The following is a 19,414-nucleotide window of genomic DNA, read 5'->3' on the forward strand; positions in this document are numbered from 1 at the left end:
AAATCCAAATACAAATGCTCGCCTAATACAGAATTCTTCAATATGAAACATGTTTGGCTTCATGATTGTGTGGTACTGGGACTAGAGTTAAATTCAGTCTAGCCTCCTCATCGCTCGTTCATGCGACAGGGGTATTCCTTAGATGAGTTTCTGACACTAAATTCAGCTGAATGAATAGTATGATACACATCGTAAACATAAACAGTATTTGTCAGAGTCTGTCGTTGGACTTTTTTTTCTGTCTGCATCTACCTGCCTACACATTTGCACCAGCAGAATATTTATAACGACGCCTTTTGTAAGAGAGCCAAGCTTTGTAAATTGGAATAACGGGCAAAACCAGCCATACATTCTCTATTTCTAAATTGTTTGCATGAAGAGAGCTACGTTTCAGAACTGAGGGAACAGAACAAAGAGATAGAGGCACACAGCATCCTGACAGTGACCCTGAAATAACCACTCAGGACAGCACCCAAATATCCTAGTTATGGACCCAGGTAGCGGAGAGGGGATGCGGTAGCCTAGCAAAGAGAAGGGCAGAGCGACAGCAAACACCTTATCACACTTTCACATCATTATTTCTGCTGTGACCTTTTTAGCATTTCTAAGGCACAACATCTGCAGCATCAGAAATGCGGGGGGCACGGGGAAGGCACCCACCCCGATCTATATCTACCCACCAGAAAGGGAAGAAGAAAGGTACAGAAAACCTTTACGCGGCACCGGAGAAAGCCAGACCCTATGCACAGCCTTGGAAATGAACTTCACTATTGCAGGGATCTGTCTCCCACTCCAGCACCACACAAGCACACCCGAACCGGTGTGCTCTGACACGGGGACTTTGCTGTTGAACTAGCCCGGGCTTGGCTGCAACCAAGATAAACATATTTTGCTGCAACTTTTTTTTTTTTTTTTTTTTTTCCCTTCCCTTTCAAAAAGAGGCAAACTGGATTATAGCAAATAACCTTTAAGATAATTAACTGACAATGCCGCAACTAGCATAAAATCTTCCTTCAGGCGACCCCTAATTTAAGTATTACTGGCACAAAGTGGAGACAGATTGTGCATCACCACCGCAATATTTACATAGCAGAAACCCACAGAGCAGGAAACGTGAGACTCAATGATGCACTAAATTAGGAACAATCATATTCGAGCGTTAATTTGCTTTCTCCTCTATCCAAATTTCAGGTCCAGCAATTGGTACAAATGCACATAAAACATTCCCATTTTTAATGATTAAGAACCACAATCTGCAAAGCGGTTCTGCTCAAAAGTAAATGCGCTCACTACCAGGGACGTTTGCAGCCTCAAATCCCCAAAAGTGAAACGGCTTTACCAACACAGAGATTTTTTTTTAGAAAACCAAGACTTCCTAGTCTGTTTATTTCTTTCCATAAACGATGCCTGCACAAGCAGCCCGGGTCATCTGCCAGGCTACCTGCCTTCCCGTGGCAAATATTCTCCTGTGGCAGCAGCGCCGTGACTCTGCGGCATAATGGAGAAGCAGTTTTAATTCACCGAGGCTGTAGATATATGCAGGTGCTCCAAAGGCTGTGTACTCAAAGCATTCTAGTTAAAAGAGGGAGGGGAGAAAAAGATAGCTGATCCATCTGTAAATATATCGGGGAGTGATACATTTATAATAAATATGCACTCTACAGTCTACCCAGAGATAGCTTTCACGAGCACTACTCTCAGTTACAGCACACTCCATAAGATAAATGCAAAAAAGCCACCACCGACCTTTCTAAATATTAAATATTATTCAAATTTGGTTTTCGCTACAGCATATTAACAAAATATTTACCTTGCCTAATCGCTGATGTTCTTCAAAAGCAGAAATCAGTTCTTGTGCCCACTTTATTTTTTCAGGGCTCGGAGAGAACTGTTCCTGGACAACAGCAATTTGGTTGGGGTGAATCACCTGCTTACCTACAAAGAAGATTAATAACACCAGAATCATGCATCGACAAACAGATGTTCAAGCAAAATGTTCCAACCACTTGAGGCTCTCATATGCCTCACAGACTTTCTTGTTCTTTAACTAATTATTTCACTTGGTTTCTTTTATTTTTTAAACCGGACAGCAGGCAGACAGCCTTTTACCAGATTTTTTTTTTTTAAGAATAAAAATATTTTGAGCTATGCTTGCATTCAGTATCATTTGACAGAACCCACGACTCTTTCTCCTCCCTCCCCATTTCAATCCATACATCTTCTCTCCGTCCTTTCAGGTGCAATTGTTTGTCTGGGGCAGTCAATAGCACTTAAGTATAATACACTGCTGAATTTAACTATACAAATAATAGCTCCGGCCACATATAAACAAGTTATATTGAAATGTGCTCAGAAAACGAGATCTGAAGATGGTGGCAAGAGATTTGCAGGACTGAAAAGTTACCAGTCACTTAAGGATCATGCCCTAAATTGTTGGTATTGGCTTAGCATCAGAAAATCCCTAATGTTTTTTAAACTGTTGTTGTTGCAATAGTTAGCAGTTGCAGGCAGGTTGCAATATTTATTTAGTCACCGGTGTATTAAACAACTACCAGACGTGCCCTGAAGTTTTATGAAGCACTTTTTTTTTTTTTTTTAATCCTTTCTTGTATACATACACGTTAAGAAAATAAAAATAGACGTTGCCTTTTTTTTTAACTAGAGATTTTCAAACCTGAATAGACAGCCACATAATCCCTTTTAATCTGTCACTGCATTTAGCTCCCTTAAAACAAATACATATCTAATTTGTTTGACAGTTTTAAAAGTGTAACGTTTGACATTATTAGTTCATTTCTAATGGGAATTTCACAGCCCGGTGCGATGCCTGCACTTGGGTTTGGAAGCGCCGCAATAAAGAGAGGGGGCTACAGGAATTCCCAGTTTCCTGCGGAATAAACGACTTCTCCTCTCACAAAACTCCTTGGAGGGATGAGCCCGATCCTGCAAACCTGCCACCAAGTGAGCAGTCTCCTGCGCACAGAGGGTCCCCTCCTGTCCATCCCACCCCACCCCATCCCCCTGCAGATGCTGATGCTGCAGCCTCTCGCCGGATTTTTCCAGGCAAGGAAAAGTTTGAAGGGTCAGGATCTAAGGAGGTTTCTGCTCCCTTGTCCTTGTCCTTGCTGACTTTGAGCCAGCCACACGTCAGGAATCAGCCCCTCACTCGGTGTAAGGGGTCTCAGGCGTGACCGCAGAGATACACCTATTTTAAATGAAATTCCCACTGCAAACATCCCCTTTCCCCCCTCCCGCCCCTGGATTATTTTTCTGAGGCTGCACTGGGTCTGAGTGATAACCTGGAGTGCAAACAAAATCTGGGGATGCAGCAGCACAATCTATTTCATTTAACCAACAAACAAATAGTAATTTTTCAGTGTTGCTACGTTTCTTCGCTAAAAAGCAATAAACAGCTCAATATTATTTTATTTCCTATCAAACAACCCTTAGTTTATGATTTTACGGGCACCCAAATATCCAGTTTGGAATCTCAACACAGTAGCTATTTAAAAAATAGCTTAAAAATTATAAAAAGTTTAAAACCCAGTAAGAACTATATTTTTTGAAAGAAAGTACACGGAGACAAATTTCCTTAACTAATGTGTTTTACATGAGGACTAATCAAAGGCTTTTTAGTCAATTTAATCAAATGTTACCATTAATAAAATTATGATCTCCCTGATTTATAATATAACAAATTCTCCCAGTGAAACTACTAATTCAAAAATCGAAGATTGTACAAATAATTCCTGCAAAATCCTAAGGTGCTTAACTTTCCAGGGAAAATGAAGAATATATTTTAAATTATATTTAAAGTCAGTCTGTAATTATAACAAAAATAAAAATACATATATATGATTTTTTAAAGTATAAAACTATTCTGAAAAATAATTTGGTTTTGATAAAGATATCTGTAGCAGTAAACTATACCTTTTATCATTAACGCTGCCAAACAATTTACAGATTACAGAATCCCACTTTTGTTGTATAGCACTCAGTTGATTTTTGTTACAGATTATGTATCCAAATAACTGTATAATAGACGTAATGCCATGCAGGAATGAAGCAAATATTTTAAACGGAATTGTTGTTATTGACAAGTTACTGAGAGAGTGCAAAATTGGAAGACATTAAAATTTATGACCATGAAATCCTTTTTACAGTACCACTTGATATATCGTGCTTTAAATCAATACCTGTCAAGTCTTTTAGGTAACTGTATGATGGTGTCATTTTAGTCTTCTACAAAAGACTGCAAAAAGAGAGGAAACCTATAGTGGTTCGTATTTATGTCTGCCTTCTCAGCATGTAGCACAGGACTTTCTATAATGACTAAGTCAGCTGTTAAAGCTTATGGCAAGGTTTACTTAATTTTTTACATAAACATTCCTAAAACTGATGACCATTTATATAGGCAACACACTGACTTTAAGCCCACGGATTCTGGTATCATAAAACGTCTTGCTGGCTGTGTATGCGTGGGTGTGTGAGTATATGCATATATATATACTGCCCCTCCCTATAAAAAAAAAATAAGATAAAATAAAAATTAAATATACATATCAAGAATCTATTAATTTGGCTGAATTACATTTGAAAACACAGTAAACACCATCACTGAAAAAAAAACAGGCTGCTTATAAGATAATTGGAAAAGAAAACTTGGCTACAATAAGAAATGAGGATCACAATGGTAACTAAATAGCTGGTAAATTATTCGTTATATTTTTTTTCTCGTTTAATCTTGAGTGAACATAATTGATTATATTAAGGCCAGTTCTACCAGCCTAAATCTGAATACAGGAAAATCGAAGGATTTGCTGAATATTCTGGATTTGCATTAGCTTTGAGGGTGGTGAATTTGGCCCTATGCATGCAAATACGTGTGCACTTCGCCAGCTAAGAGAGCAATTTGGAAGTCTCAGCTCATTTTAGTCCTGTTGATTTCAATGATTTTGATTCTTTGTGAAAAAGTAGCAGGAAGGGATCTTAAATATTTAAAAATAACAAGAATGGCATGTTTTGAATTTGTTATTAAGGGGACATTTCAGTATCTTAATCTAACGTTATCAGAGCAGTGGCAAACCCGATCTGCAGACTTCTGCTTTATACGAGGCCATGGATTCAGCTAAGACTCGTTTGTAATTTTCTGTGATGAATATTAAGTTGGTAACGTTAAAATGTTTCAATACTATAGTTTTGGAACAAAATATTCTTGCTTTTCATTTTGAAATGACATCTTATTTTAGTCAAAACAAACAAGAAAGTTTATAAAAAACACTAAATAAACTTAAAGCAAAAGAAACAAAAGAAAAAGTGAAACATACAAAACAAACAAGAAAGTTTATAAAAGCATTTAATAAACTTAGAGCAAAAGAAACAAAAGAAAAAGTGAAACATTTTGAATCGACATGAAATATTTTTTTGCTTTTTTACCGAAAATATGAAAAACGCTGTTTTGACTTAAACAGATTTTTTATTTTTCATTTTTTTGCTACCAGATCAGAAAAGTCAGTATTGCTCTGTCTTTAATTATGGTTGGACTGGTCATCAGGCTGTTTTGCTGCATTTTGGAAATATGTTGGTGATAGTTGCAGAAAGGCAGGAGGCAAAGTGCTGGAGCTGTGAGTTCACCTTAATTAAGTCTGTACCTTTTACAGATCTTTACTCCTCACATGGAAAGGCAAGACACCTCTATCGCCGAATTAGAAATTCACTTTATGCCTTAAATTGCCACATGTGACCTTTTAATTCGTCTCCTATCTGGACTCTATCCTGATGTCAGACAACTTCCCCCATAAAGTCAGTGGAGTCCCAATCACCATTAACATTGTTTATGCTGAGCATTTTTAAATTTCCTAAATTGGCAGCCCAAGTTAAGTATTTAAACATACATTAAGCATTCAAAAAGAGTGCTCTCAAAGGTGCCAAGCATCTGCAACTCCATCTTCTGTCAACAGGAGGTTCAGATGCTTCAATTTTTTTTCCAAAAATCAAGCCTTTCCTTAAGCTAGGAAATATTGGTGGAGATTAGGTAGCCATCAGCAGGTGCCACCATTCAGGAGCCCTACTATTTTCCCAACTTCAAACGCAGGCGAATGAAGGGTGGAAGTCCACACGGACGTCGATAACGTAGCTGTGAGGAGCTCACCATTTTGCCTCCAAAACAAGATTTGCTTTTGCAAATGTGGAAACTCAGCAGACAGGAAGGCAGAGTTTGCGCTGAAGAGCATCGATCCCTATTCTTTTACCGGCACGTCAAGATCGCTTAAAATAATGCTTGGTTCATTAGGTTATTTCTCTTGGTGCTTTAAGATATCATATACCCTTAACTATAAAAATACAGTTTGCTAGATGGCATCACCAGTACCCACGCCTTTGTTAACAAAAACCTAAGAGATGTACTATTACTGTATGTATATCCTGAATGATGGCCAGAGACGGAGAATGGAAAACGTTTGTCCCGTATGCTAGAATTCTCTAATACACGTGTCAAATGGCTGATTTCTATTGCAAAACCCCAATCTTTGGTGGCTGCACTGTTCCACCAGGGTGTCCGAGTGATCTGGTACACCAATCCCAGGGTAACAGGCTGCCTTACGGGACGCTGGGGCAAGGAGCCTGCTGCTCTTGCTGTCTGCCAATACCCGTAGGTGTCACCAGCACTTACTGGGAGGGGAGCCAGGGGATGAAAAACAAATCAAAGAAAATAATAAGAAAAGAACTTTCCCCTAGCAATTAGCATAGGAGATTTGCTTCTCAACTCCTTCATCTAAAAAGTATTTTTTAACAAGTGTCGTTAAAAAAAAAAAAAAAGGAGAAAGGGATCTGAATATTTTAAAAAGCAATTGTAGAGTGGCTGTCGCGGAGTACAGTATCGCCTCTCCCGTGCTCTGTGATGGGAGAAATCACTGCACAGCCTCTACCCCAACTCCTCTTCAAAAACAGTCACACGCTTCATGGGACGTGATTTTAAAAAGCAGCCTGTGACTTTTGCGGCAAAATCTCCAGCCCCAATTTTAAAGGTGCTAATAAACATAGAAGAGCTTGGTATATTACTGAGCTTTTCAATAAACGACCTGAAATAAAGCTCAAGTTATTTGTCTAACTGGCAGAGGGTGTAGCAATATATTTAAATTGAAGAAGCTATGCGTTATTTTGAGACACAGGCAGAAAGCCATACCAGTGAATCCCATTGAGGCACCTTCTCTCGATTGCTTGCGGAGCCCATCTTCATCTCGGAAATCGATGTAAACAAGGTCTATGGCTTGAAGGCCAAATGCCTTTGCTGTGACTATTATTTTTTGCCTGGCATATTGAATATCATGAGTTTCCTTACTGCTTGTTGCACCTATGAAGACAATGAAAACAAAGAAAAGCTGTCAAGAGTGTTTTAAACCTTTCTACTTTAAATATTTCCTATGTAAAAAAAAAACAATGGAAAATTTGAGATTTCTTTTAATGAATTTAGAAAACAAAAGAGGGGTGCAAGGTTATATTGCCAAAATAATACTCTGATGAGGAAATAAAAAAAGCTGCTTTGGCAATAAATAAATAAATCTCTCTTTAAACACTACCTTTAAAAATTCAGATTTTTATTCAGTTCAAATCAGAAGTTGTAAGCCTGAAGTCAGTGGAAGTTTTAGCTGGCAGTGACTGTGGAGTTAGGACTAACATGAAGTAATTATTTGATTATATTATTTACTGTACGTACAGTGAGAAGCATCACAACAAGAGAAGCTTTATACAAATTAATATACTGGGTACAACTAAATGGTTAAAAAATTCACCCTGAGAACAGAATTGCACTTTCCTTGGTAGTGATTCTTGTCACAACTGATGTCCTAAGCTGAATATTTAAGCTTGAGTATTCGGATGAAAAATGATGGTAGATGGCTTCTGAGAAGAAGTAAAAGTATCCACGAGACTTCATGTGCTCACAGGGCACCAGCTAAGCAACGTGAAGGCTGATGTGAAAAAAAAATAAAATAAAATGTTCCCTGTCCTTAGGGTCACTATTTAGATACAGATTTCCAGTTTGTGGGGAATATTTTAGTAAAGCAATGCTAATTTTTACATTAACGTACTAATTTTTAATTTAAATGTTGATAGCTCTGCATTACTGTCTTTAAACTGAATCAAATCACTAAGAAGCTAAGTGGCCTCTCATAAAAGATACTTTGAAATACTTTTAATTTTTGAGGAAGACTAATAGTGCTTTTGCGTGAATGCATCGCTGTATTGATGGGGGACATATTTAAAGTAAATTTATGAAAACAAAATGTAACGGGAGAGTATTTGTGCATGATCTCAAAAGCCTGACTGATAATTGTCTGCAAAACTGTGACGCAGCAGACACCAGAATATTAGGACTTTAAATGTAATTCTTAGAAGCATGTGCATGTCTCTTACGGATATCATATTTTTAAATAATTTCAGTGATTCAACAGGTTTTGGTTTTGGTGTTGATTTTTTTTTTCCCCTAATTTTTGGTACTGCATAGCAAGAAGCAAAAGCAAGTGTCAGTGCTCTATAACACACAGGAACCACGTTTTAATGTCTCAGTGACGCATTCCACATTGAGAAAAATTAAGGAGAAAAGTGCAAATGTAAAACGCAGAATCAAGCGCTGTGATTACTTTAATTATTGCGGTTGAAAAAGCAATGGCCATCAATGACATCACGTTTTCTCCAATGCAAATGCCATACGTTAACATTTATAGTAAAGACACAGGTAACAACCTATGCTGGCACGGAAATCCTCTCCTCCAAAGACGACTGCGTCCAAATGAAAGCCAACCTGGGATCCTCTTCTCAGTGCTTCTTCACAGACGGCCTTCAAAGGAGAACAGGGTATTAATTTCTACAGAAATGCAGGACGCAGAGAGACTACAGAGGCTATTACAGCAACCCAGTGTTACCAAAATCCTTCAGCAAAATTGCTCCTATTAAGCAAAGCCTATTGCAGATGCTCGACTCTGCACACAGTGCTTTAAAATGACTCAGCAGAAGAGAAAACATTATCTTTCCCTAAGCACCTATATGCCTCGACTGTGTAAATGCAGGACATCGTAGCAGATTCCCTGCCTTCTGGTTGACATAATGGCCTGGGTATTACTGTGATCACTATGTCAGATACTTATGTAACAATATTTAAAAAAAAAAAAAAAAGTCAAATACTGCTCAAAAGCAAACAAAAAATATTAAATTTGATTAGTTTGACTTGTAATATATCTGCAAAAGAAACAGAAACAAAGATCAGAATCTTTTTCATTAAATAAGTGCTGTGAATGCTTTAAAATGGCTGTAGATGCCTTACAGGACATAAGGATTCCTTACAGGATTGCCAATTTAAAGTCTTCTGCTGCATATAACTAAAAACTAGCTAAGGAAGTTAAAAAAGCAACAAGTGCTGCAGAAAAGTATTAAAATAAAAGCAAAAAATATTTTTGCTGCTGTAGCTATTCTAGGAAGAAGTGTATTTCCAAAGTACTACTATTTTGTACCAATGTTTGCATAATATTAATAATTTTTAAGGCTAAGGTACGTGGAGAGAGAGAGATGTAATTACCAGCTCTATGATTGGGTGTTCTTCTATGGCTGGTGGTGGGACAAGAAATTATTCTTTAACAGAGTGCTTTAAAAGGCAATTCTCCCACCAACATCAGGAACTGAGATATTAAAAATTCCACTATAAAATACTGTAGGGTGAAGAAAAACCTACAGCCAGTTTAAAATAGGATTTAATTCTGTGTATGCACACACCGGACAGGAGCGTGTCTGTTTGGTCACTGCTTTATTCTGTCCCCAGATAGGTTAGCACGTGTGGTAAGATAAATGGCTGTATCAAACGAGCAGGCTGCCCGTGAGGCCTGCCCGTGCTTCTGGAGGTACTTCTGATCTGCCTGTGTCCTCAGCTGGTCCGAAACTTCTCCCTTAGAGCTTGGGAGGGGAAGGCTGAATTCCTGGTGCATGCACGAGAGCTTGCGTTTCATTACCACCCTGCCCTGCCTTTCTGACAAACCTGGACTCCACAGTAAAGGTTGGGGAGCAATTCATGTTAAAATGCACTGTAAAAATCAGAATTGATCTAAAACTACCCTAAAAAAGGAGCATGTTCTTCAGATATTTGCTATTTGCAGTTAATTCTAATCTTGGCATTAAACACCCTATCACACACGCAGCAAAATGATAATGTGAAATTTGGTTATAATGTTATCAGTAGAAATCATTATAAAGATGCCAGTTTAACCATACTGAAATGATGATTAATTCTCTGTTCTAATAAATATTATACAAAAGTCGAGTTTGATGGCTTCTAAATAGCCAAGTGCAACACTATGAGTATTTCGAATCTTTGGAGAAGCCCGTTTCCACTCCAAGTGTGTTAAAAATGATAACAGTAATGCAGAGAGGTTTTGTTATTTGGCATGGACTGTCTGGAACTGTTCTGTCACTGAAACGTTTTGAATTTATGAAGGCCTTGACAATACAAGCACGAGAGTTAAACGTACAAATGTTTTAGGGGATTCAACAATACGTTTAGTATTTTTTAACCTTTCTTCCTCGATGAAATTAGAGGGAAACTGGGGAGTATTCTGCTCACCCTAGTTTGCTGAGATGGCAAAATATGAACACTTCAAGACCTGCTTACCTTAAAATTGAGCAAGCCCACTGCAGTTTCCACAAAGGGGATAAAATTCATTGGTTCTACAAGTGTTCGGCCTTTTAGATGATGTAAGAATTTGTCTGAAAACTAAAACTAGACAGTATGAGCTATCAGAGAGAGAAAAAAAAGAACAGTCTACACGTATATATATATAACACATTAAATTTTCACCTGCCCCTCCCCACCCCAAAAGCATAGTTAAAAAAATTAAACCAGCTTTTATTAAGGCCTGCGATTGGAAACCGCAGCATTCCCATACATTTCTAAGTTTGGAGGCTGGTTTGCAGAAAAAAAAAAAAATTAAAAAAAAAAAATCCAGGCTTAGCACCTCTCACCCTGGCTTAGTGAAATGCAAATCCGCCGGCCCTGGAAAACAATGAAGTGCTGCTGTACCTGAGGTCCGGTTTTGTTTCAGGTCCAGCACTGCCATCACTGGAAGTGCTCCCCAGCCTTCTAAGTGGCATCCGTATTATTCATTACGGCACCGTTACCCTTTTGTTCAATAGGCTTTTCTTCATAATTTTTTAGCTTACCTAGGAAGGCCTTAAAAAGGAAGTTTAATTCTTTGAAGACCAAAGCTTGCCAATTTTTTCCATGAGACCAGTTCACAGCTAGCTCTGAGCTGCCAGTGGGGTAGCCCAAATTCCAAAATCTATCATCTGGAAACATACAAAAGCTCTTGCACAGATTTTTCCCCTTTCAAAAGGGAAAAAAAAAAAAAAAAAAAAAAAGGGGGAAAAAACCCTCAGCCCTATATTGTAAATCTATTATGTCTGTCCAGATCGAGTAATTTACGCAGGGATAAACATATTGCAGGTATGGTGAAAATATGTTAGTAAATAAAGACAAAAATAACATATGCATATATTTTAAATTTAAGGAATATTCGACTATTAATGGATATCAAAGGAAAGGGAATTTTAATCATCTCTCCATTCAGTCTCAGTTGGGTAAATCATATCTAAGAGATTTGCATAAATATAAACCATCAAAGACTTTTCATCTTCAAAGGGGGTTTCAAGACCCTATAAGCTTTGTACTGTAATCATCGCAGGTCACAACCCTGCAGGAATAAGGCTGCTATGGCAACATAAAAAACTAATGCTTAAGGCTTAGCATAATATTCTGACTAATAGAAAGGAAACTCATTTTAAAAGCTGGCAGCCTATTTACCAGAAGCTGGATTAGAGGTGTTATTTCCCCTTTTAGCTTCCCCCCACCGCCCCTCCCCAAAAGAAGGAAAATCTAATCACCCAGATCTTGAAAAAAAGCTTTCCAGCAATTTGCAGTAACTTTACAATTAGGCCAAAATAAATCACAGCTTTCTTCGATGAGGAATTCTGCCCTCCCCAACCCTGCTTTGCATCGTCACCGTGTCCCTCTCTCCAACTTTTCTTTGGAGAAGAGAATTCCACCCAAAAATGTGCGAGGAGAAAAAAAAAAAGAAAATCAATGCAATTCACATGTGCAACTGTACAGTATGGCAGGTACTACAGTGACAGAAAATAGTAAACTTCATCCAGGCAAATGCAGAAAATGAGGTAATACAATGGCATCAGCATATATTCGTAAGACTCCTATCTGATTTTCATTTTTTATGTGAAAAAAAAAAAGTAAAAAGTGCTGCTGTGTTTATATTTTAGGTGCAAGCTAAAGCCGTAGAGCTCTTCCTTTATTTTAAAATATTTTAAAAGTCACCTTCCTGGGATTTTTGCTCTCTTTTGTTTTGAAGGTAAACAAACAAACAAAAAAGCATGTTTAATTAAATATCGTTTTCCTTCCTCTCCCTCTTAAAAAATTCGCAATAAGCACCAATACAAAAGGTAACGTGTGGAGAAGTTTCAATTAAATTTTTTTTTTTTTTTTTTTTTTCAAAAGGAGACGATTAAATGTTTCCGGCCCCGGTAAAGTGTTCATTTCAGGGAGAAAAGGGGGAAAAAAAAAAAAAAAAAGAAGGCGGAGGGAAAAAGAAAAAAACCCACAAAGCTTGGGGAGGGGATGAAGTAGCAAGGCCTCAGCAATTCTTTCAATTCCAGTGCACACCCAATAGTGTGTCGGGAAGAATGCACACTGGTCGGGATTTGTGGGAGAATTGTCCCGCCACAAAGGAGGGAGAGTTACGCTTGTTATAGTCCAATAAGCCATGCCAGTCAAACAAGTACCCACACTAGGGACAAAAGGAAAGCAAGAGATTCTCACACAAAAGAAAACAAGTAAGCCCATCTTTTAGTTGTGCATCAGCCTCCAGGTTTTCTGCTGCACATAAATAAAAATGAAGGGGGGGTGGGTGGGGGGGAGAGCGCACAGGGGTATGTGTCGGGGGAAATAAACAGCTTCTGGGAGGCTGAAAAAAATCAGGCCGGAGTGAATTTGGGGAGGATTGGGAAAAGAAGGCAGCGGAGTTAAGCAGAGCGGGCTCTTTGTGTGCAAAGGTTGGGTGAAGGGAGAGGGAAGCAAAGGGTGGACCATGAGGCTGGAGTTGTTGGGGTTGGCTCGTTTTCCATGCTGGAAATCAAAGTTAGGGAGAGGGAAGATGGAAGGGGACTGAGGGGGACAAAGAGCCCCCCGCATCCCAACCTCCCCGCAAAACCGACTTGGTGGCAGCAAGGGCCCTGCCATTTTGGAAGCATGAATATTCATTACCGACAGGTTATGTCTAACACTTACACGGCTGTAAACCCTGAGAGGTATACTCCGGTTAATTTAATTAAACGCGGGTGGAAGGGGATGGTGTAGCGGGGGCTGAAGGGGCAGTGCCACGCAACGGGCCGGGGCTCGTCACGTACCCAACGTTATTTGCTCAGTCCTACGCTCACGCCTGATCTTCAGGGTTTGATCAAGGTTAGATGCTGAGATTAAAATGGATCCTAATACGTCTGCCTGCCTTTCATCACAGCTTGCACGCGTGCTAGTCGCTCGGCTAGCGGTTTGCGAAAAAAAAAATCTAGAAGTGAATAATTAAGCGTTATTCCTTTACTGGCGCGTTACAGCAATAATGGTGTATCTAAACAAGCGTCCCCCTTTCTTGACAATTAAAACAATTATAGCATAATTAGGCCCATTTCAAAGTTTTCTTAAGTAATTTGACATGCCAACCATTTACATTTCAGGTTTTTATTGGCTGAAAAGTCAGTCGTGAAACACAAACACACCTGTCAGCAATTAAAAAGGAAGAAATAGAGAACTGTTCAGGAAATAATATCTGTGCTAATTAAAAACACTAGTTAAAAGCTTCCTGTTTGTTCCTCCAGTTGCCCCAAGGAGTGACCTCCCCCCCAACCCATTTTTTCATATGTCGCTAACATGGTTTCCCCATCTCCTGCTTACAATGCACATAACTAAGGATCACGGACAGAGACAGTAATTTTGCTTGTTGGGACAGTCAGAGAAGAGTCAGATACTTATGCTTCTGTTTTTGATAATATACTCTGACATCAGTATGGGTTCTTCATTGACCATGGGAGAAATAAACCTGGTTTTCTTTATAAGTGCAAGGTGTTCCCCGAATGCTTTTTATACAGCACGTCTTACACATCTCTAAATGGATGCATTTCCCCATTACCTTAGCCAAACAACAACATTATGTGGTGTTTGCAGCCTTTCTCATAACTTAGAGTCTTCATCTCTGTGCCTGTGTGAATTTGGCCCAGCAGCTTCAGTCAAAATCTACTGTGTGGGTTGTTTTTTTTTTTTTTTTGGTACTCACCCATCTTATTTCTTCAACATTTTCAACCTTTGGCAGCATCATGCTTGAGGGAAGGGTCTTGGACTGCAAAAGCACCTCTAGATCTTCTTCTGCAAGGCCGCTGGACACGGAGTTTATCCTCACACACTTCTCGGCATGGCCAAAGTCAAACTCTTCAAGGGTTTTCACAACAGTCATTCTTGCTTCTCTCTACAATATACGTGCAGCGTGAGAAAAGAAAAAGAAAGTGTTTTTTCTGTTGACAGAAAAGTGTACTGAGCAGAAAACTTATTGAAATGACGTGAGGAAAAAGCTAGAAAGCCAGTATACTGGTGTCCCCAAAATGTCTGTCACTCTTGGACTTTTATTGAAGCAGTCATCACCAGCACCTCACAATTTTACCTTCCTCGTTTCTTTATAACTGGTAAATAAAATGCTCGGGTTTTATGTCTCACTATTTCTATACCACCACTTGTAGAAAACAGGACTTTTGTGTCCACTAGTGCTGAACATGCCTAACAAACACAAATCTTTATACAAACCACAGTGTGTTTCATTGCTGGTGGTCTGCACCCACAAAAATTGTTTTATTAAATCTGCATAAAAATTCATTTTTGTAATTAATCTCTATATTGCCTGGACGTCAGCAAGCACAGATGTACATATACTTCTTTGGTTTTGATATATGAAACTTCTTTTTCTCCACAAATCCAAAATGTATTAAAGCCCATAGTAGAGCTCTCAACTCGCATGTGAAAACAACGCCAAAAGAACTTGGAGATTTTTCTTCAACCACATAAAAAGCTATTCTCCTGCTGGCACAAAATAAAATCTCCAAAGACACGCGCTTCCCGTGGCCGTTTTCTATTTTTGTAAATGTAAATTTACAAATCTGTTTAATAGTTGATTTGCATAAAGAATATTTGCATGCTTTTCCGAAATGAAACGTGTTTCCTGGCCTGGAGAGGAAGGGTGGGGGGAAGGAAGGAGGGCGCTGGGCTCCCTGCTTCCTGCCAACTACAGTTTCAACCCCAAATTCCTTCCACTCTCCAACAGCCCCTAACAAATTCGCATTGTCAAAACGCACACTTATCAAAAGTCATTTCATTTGTGAAGAGTTTTTATGGGGCTAATAAAACTTTAAAGCTCCCGACTCGCGGAGGTTGGGGAACGACTTTAACAATACGCAGTCGCTGAATGGAGATGGTTTTCAAGAAAACAGGCAAGCTCAGGGGGGAAAAAAGAACTCATCAAAGTTAATATCCAGGTTAATACCAATCAGCGAGACAGCACATGACAGTAGATCTAAACCAGACGGATGCAGATCTCTGCCGGCGAGAGGGGCAGAGGCGGTTTCCCAATGTGGTCTGAGTTAAACAGCGTGAGGGAACAGTAGCTTACAGTTGTCAGGTCCCATCAGAACAGGGTCTCCCAGGCCAGTTTAAGACAGCTCCGCAGTGTACTGATTTACAGGGCTGGGACCCCTGATAATTAGGGTAAGTTTAGAGAAAAGCAAGCGATGGGCTCTAACCGGTTAAAAGGAAGGAATAATGAAGCAGAAAGTTAATGAAATCTGAAGCAAACAGCCTTCAGCTTGGGGCTACTAGCCGTGCTCCTCCAAAGGTTGGGAGCATATGCCCGTTAACCGGCCAGCCGGGACCAGGGCGCACACGTAGGCATCCCCGTGCCACGATCAAGGGGCACGTTCGGAGGTAATCTCTGGAAAATACCACCCCAAACGTTCGAACCACTGTGAATGGGCTCTGGCTGGGGCCATGAGGAGAGCCACACAAAGATGCATGCAGTTTGCTACAAGCACGTCCAGCTGGAAGGCAGCTCCGGCGCACAGCCCTCCGAAATGGTTCTGCCGAATTAGGGAAACCCAACCCTATGATGCCATTACCGGGTAATACAAACCCACTACGTTTTTCCTTCTCTGACCAGGGGTAATGGGTTTCTAGGGCTGGCCTCAAAAGTTTCTGGATACGATGCGGAAGGGGAGCTTAAAAAACACGCTCCAAACCAATTTATGCTTTTAATTAAAGTCAGATTATCACCGTTTCAGCACACACTGATCCAATTTGCAAAAGAAAGATCTCCCCAAATTATCCACTAAGGCAGCATCCAATTCCAACTGCAGGCACATCTCTAGCAAACTTACAGCCTAATTTGTTATGATTTTTTTTCAGATTATAATAATGAGCAGTAGACGGTCTCATTAGCTATTTTTCTCCTCAGGCTGCAAAACTCCCTTCCCAAAAAAGACAGATCGTGTGTCTTTCTAGGTATATTTCCATACAAAACACTTATTAACAGGCTGTTGCTGTTATCAATTTACATAAACTAAATGTGCAGCCCTCTGGTACGTATCCCAAAAATAACCAACAACTTCACTGAATTTATACCAACCAACAAACATGGGGAGGGGGTTGTTGTTTTTTCCCATATTTTAATAGAAAATATGTTGCTATGTTAGTTAACACACCCATGCCATCTGTTGGGTTGAGAACTGATGCATTTTCTTAGAACCACTACATTTTAGATCTGTCTGCCTGGATACCCCAGGAATGGAAACGTTTCCCTTCCACGATAAAATACTTCTAGTCACTATAGTTTCCACATCAGGATTCAAGTTCTGTTTTTAATTGTGGGACAAACTGAGAGGACCTGGCTGACAAAGTCAGAGCTCGTGAGGGAGCTGACTCGGTGCCTACCCCTCCTACCACAGAGAAAATCCCATTGATGTTAGTGGGGTGTATCAGGTCCCCACCCAGGCTTCCTATAAAAGATTTCATGGGTAAACAAAAAAATATGCTAAAACCTCTGACTAAATGTACTAAAAACATGGAAGAAAGGGAGAGCCCTTTCTGCCTGATTATGTAGGGAAACATAGATGCTATTCTTACTGTAGGGTCCATGCAAAAGCTGAAATTTTAAGCTAGGTAAACTACTTCAACATTGCACCAGTAGAGAAAAAACTAGCTCTTGATATAGTAATTTCTTTATAGTAGTAGATGCAAGAATAAGCATGTTTTCCAAATACTATGCAAAGTCCCTGCCAAGAATGCTCAAACTAGAATTTTTAAGGAACTGTGAAAGAAATTATTTATCCCGTTCTTCACACAAGAACTACAACATCAGATAATGCTCTGTCATGAGTGAACAGCTGATAAAGAAATAAACCTGATGGTTAAGTAAACGGTTCTATCCCCAGGTAGCTTGGGATGGTGGCATCCCCATTGGGTCCCACATGGGTTGTGTTCTTTATCAAACTGAACAAGAGAGAAAGACAACAGAGATCTTCATGGTAAACAGTGATATTACTAAAATACGCTGAATTTGCAACTTGTTCTGGAAAACCCACTGGGAAAAAACCACGTTGGTCAGGGTGGCTACTTTAGCATCCCTTCTGTTTGAGGAGGACACGGGAAGACGTTCATTACCATGCCAACTGGAGAAGATAAAGCTTTCAGTGACGCAGTACCCCTGACAAATCCACCGCCACCCAGACACACAGACACTGAAATTAAAGACAGGAATACGCATGTTGCCGGCTCGATTGGCACCCATTAAACCTAATAACTAACCATTCTCACGAGTTCCTAGCTCTGAATTATCAAATCTGCAAAGAAAACAACATCCGTCCACTTTTACACTCCAGTGGAAGAGGTGGTCCCTTGCGGCGGGGCCGCGCAGTCTCGCCATCTGGAGAATAAATCGAGTGTGAAGTACAGTATAGTTTGGGACCAAGCTCCGTGGCGGCAGCCCAGCAGTTAGTTCATTAGTCCCAAACTTGCGGGGATTAGTGTGGTATCAGCTCTACTGTCGGATGGGATCAGGCAGGCAGAGCGCGAGACTCGGGGAAGGGGGTGGCGGCGAAGAAGGAGCCCTTCAGGCTTGTTTATAAACCCACACAGCACAAGGGCACCTATATAGGTGCCTCTGGTAACAGTGCTATCGTAGCCTCCTGCCAGCTGAACCAGTACCATTCCTTCTTTTTTTTTTTTTCCCTTTTTTATTTTAAGTTATATGTCAAGGCATAGAAATTTCCGCTTCAAAACAGAAGGAATGCCACCGAGCTGGAAGCTCAGCCACCCACTCATCCCGGACACAGCCCTAATACAGCAATAATGAAGCAAAAATGGTCAGAATAACAGAATTTTGGGGACTGCAACAGCAGACAGAAAAAATGACATCTATTCTGCCTTTTCAAACTGGTACAATACCCCACAAATCAAGTTTCCAGCACTGTGATTTCTAGACCTGCCTGATTCTGGGGACAAAAATCTCTGTTTTGCTTTATCTTTTTTTGCCTAGTTTTATCCCCATTTTTTTTTTCCCTTCAAGACCCTTCAGGTCTTAATGTAAAGACAGTGGGTATACTGTCTTTAAAGATATGTTTATGTGTAGATCTCATCCTGTTAACATCTTTTGGTAATGACTCTTCATATGGAAATGCAAATATATGATGTGCTAAAATGGCAGACCAGAATCTATCATCCTCCTTGCCATAATAAGTTTGCATGTTTCAAATGGCAGAGGAAAAATTAATTACTATAATCACAATTCGAGTTATTTTTTGTGACAGGTCTGACATGGTAAAAACATACAATTATGTGTTAATGTTACTTCCCTGGAGTGGTTTGTTTACAGGACTTGACATTGCTGAATCTTTTGTCACGTATATTACTGCATACCCTACGAATGCATCTCTCAAATAAGATTTTGCAGAAGTGTACATATATTACATACGCACAGTGTTTTGGGGGCAAAATTGAGTTTCTGCAGAGGAAAAGCCTGACATTTTTTACATGCTTAATTCCCTGTCAGTGAAGTGATGCCATACAGAATGATACATCATTTAGCTTCAAATTCACAGATGAGATTGACAAGAGAAAAGACAAATTACATTTGTTTTTAAGGAAACAAAGAGAACTATAACCATGGAGCAGAGAGCTGCTGAGATTAGGAGGCGCTTGGTTCACGAGACCTGCCTTCTACCTTACATGCATCAGGTACTTGGGAGAATAAATCTTTGAAATGGCAAATACTTACTTCTA

The 19,414-nt window shown here is 39.6% G+C and overlaps 1 protein-coding gene across 1 annotated transcript in view; it reads right to left on the reverse strand.

The window, feature by feature from the left end:
- The window catches only part of CLYBL (citrate lyase beta like), a 179,889-nt gene that overhangs the window by 15,219 nt on the left and 145,256 nt on the right, over positions 1 to 19,414 (reverse strand). The window contains exons 3-7 of the mRNA XM_014944090.1: positions 14,376 to 14,564; positions 10,655 to 10,756; positions 8,743 to 8,836; positions 7,184 to 7,351; positions 1,811 to 1,935 (exon numbers count right to left, since the gene is read on the reverse strand). Of these exons, the coding sequence (XP_014799576.1) occupies positions 1,811 to 1,935; positions 7,184 to 7,351; positions 8,743 to 8,836; positions 10,655 to 10,756; positions 14,376 to 14,564 (678 nt within the window). The remainder of the gene's footprint in view (positions 1 to 1,810; positions 1,936 to 7,183; positions 7,352 to 8,742; positions 8,837 to 10,654; positions 10,757 to 14,375; positions 14,565 to 19,414) is intronic.

This window comes from Calidris pugnax, unplaced genomic scaffold (genome assembly GCF_001431845.1).
Source record: "Calidris pugnax isolate Ruff unplaced genomic scaffold, ASM143184v1 scaffold69, whole genome shotgun sequence".
NCBI classification, from domain to species: Eukaryota; Metazoa; Chordata; class Aves; order Charadriiformes; family Scolopacidae; genus Calidris; species Calidris pugnax.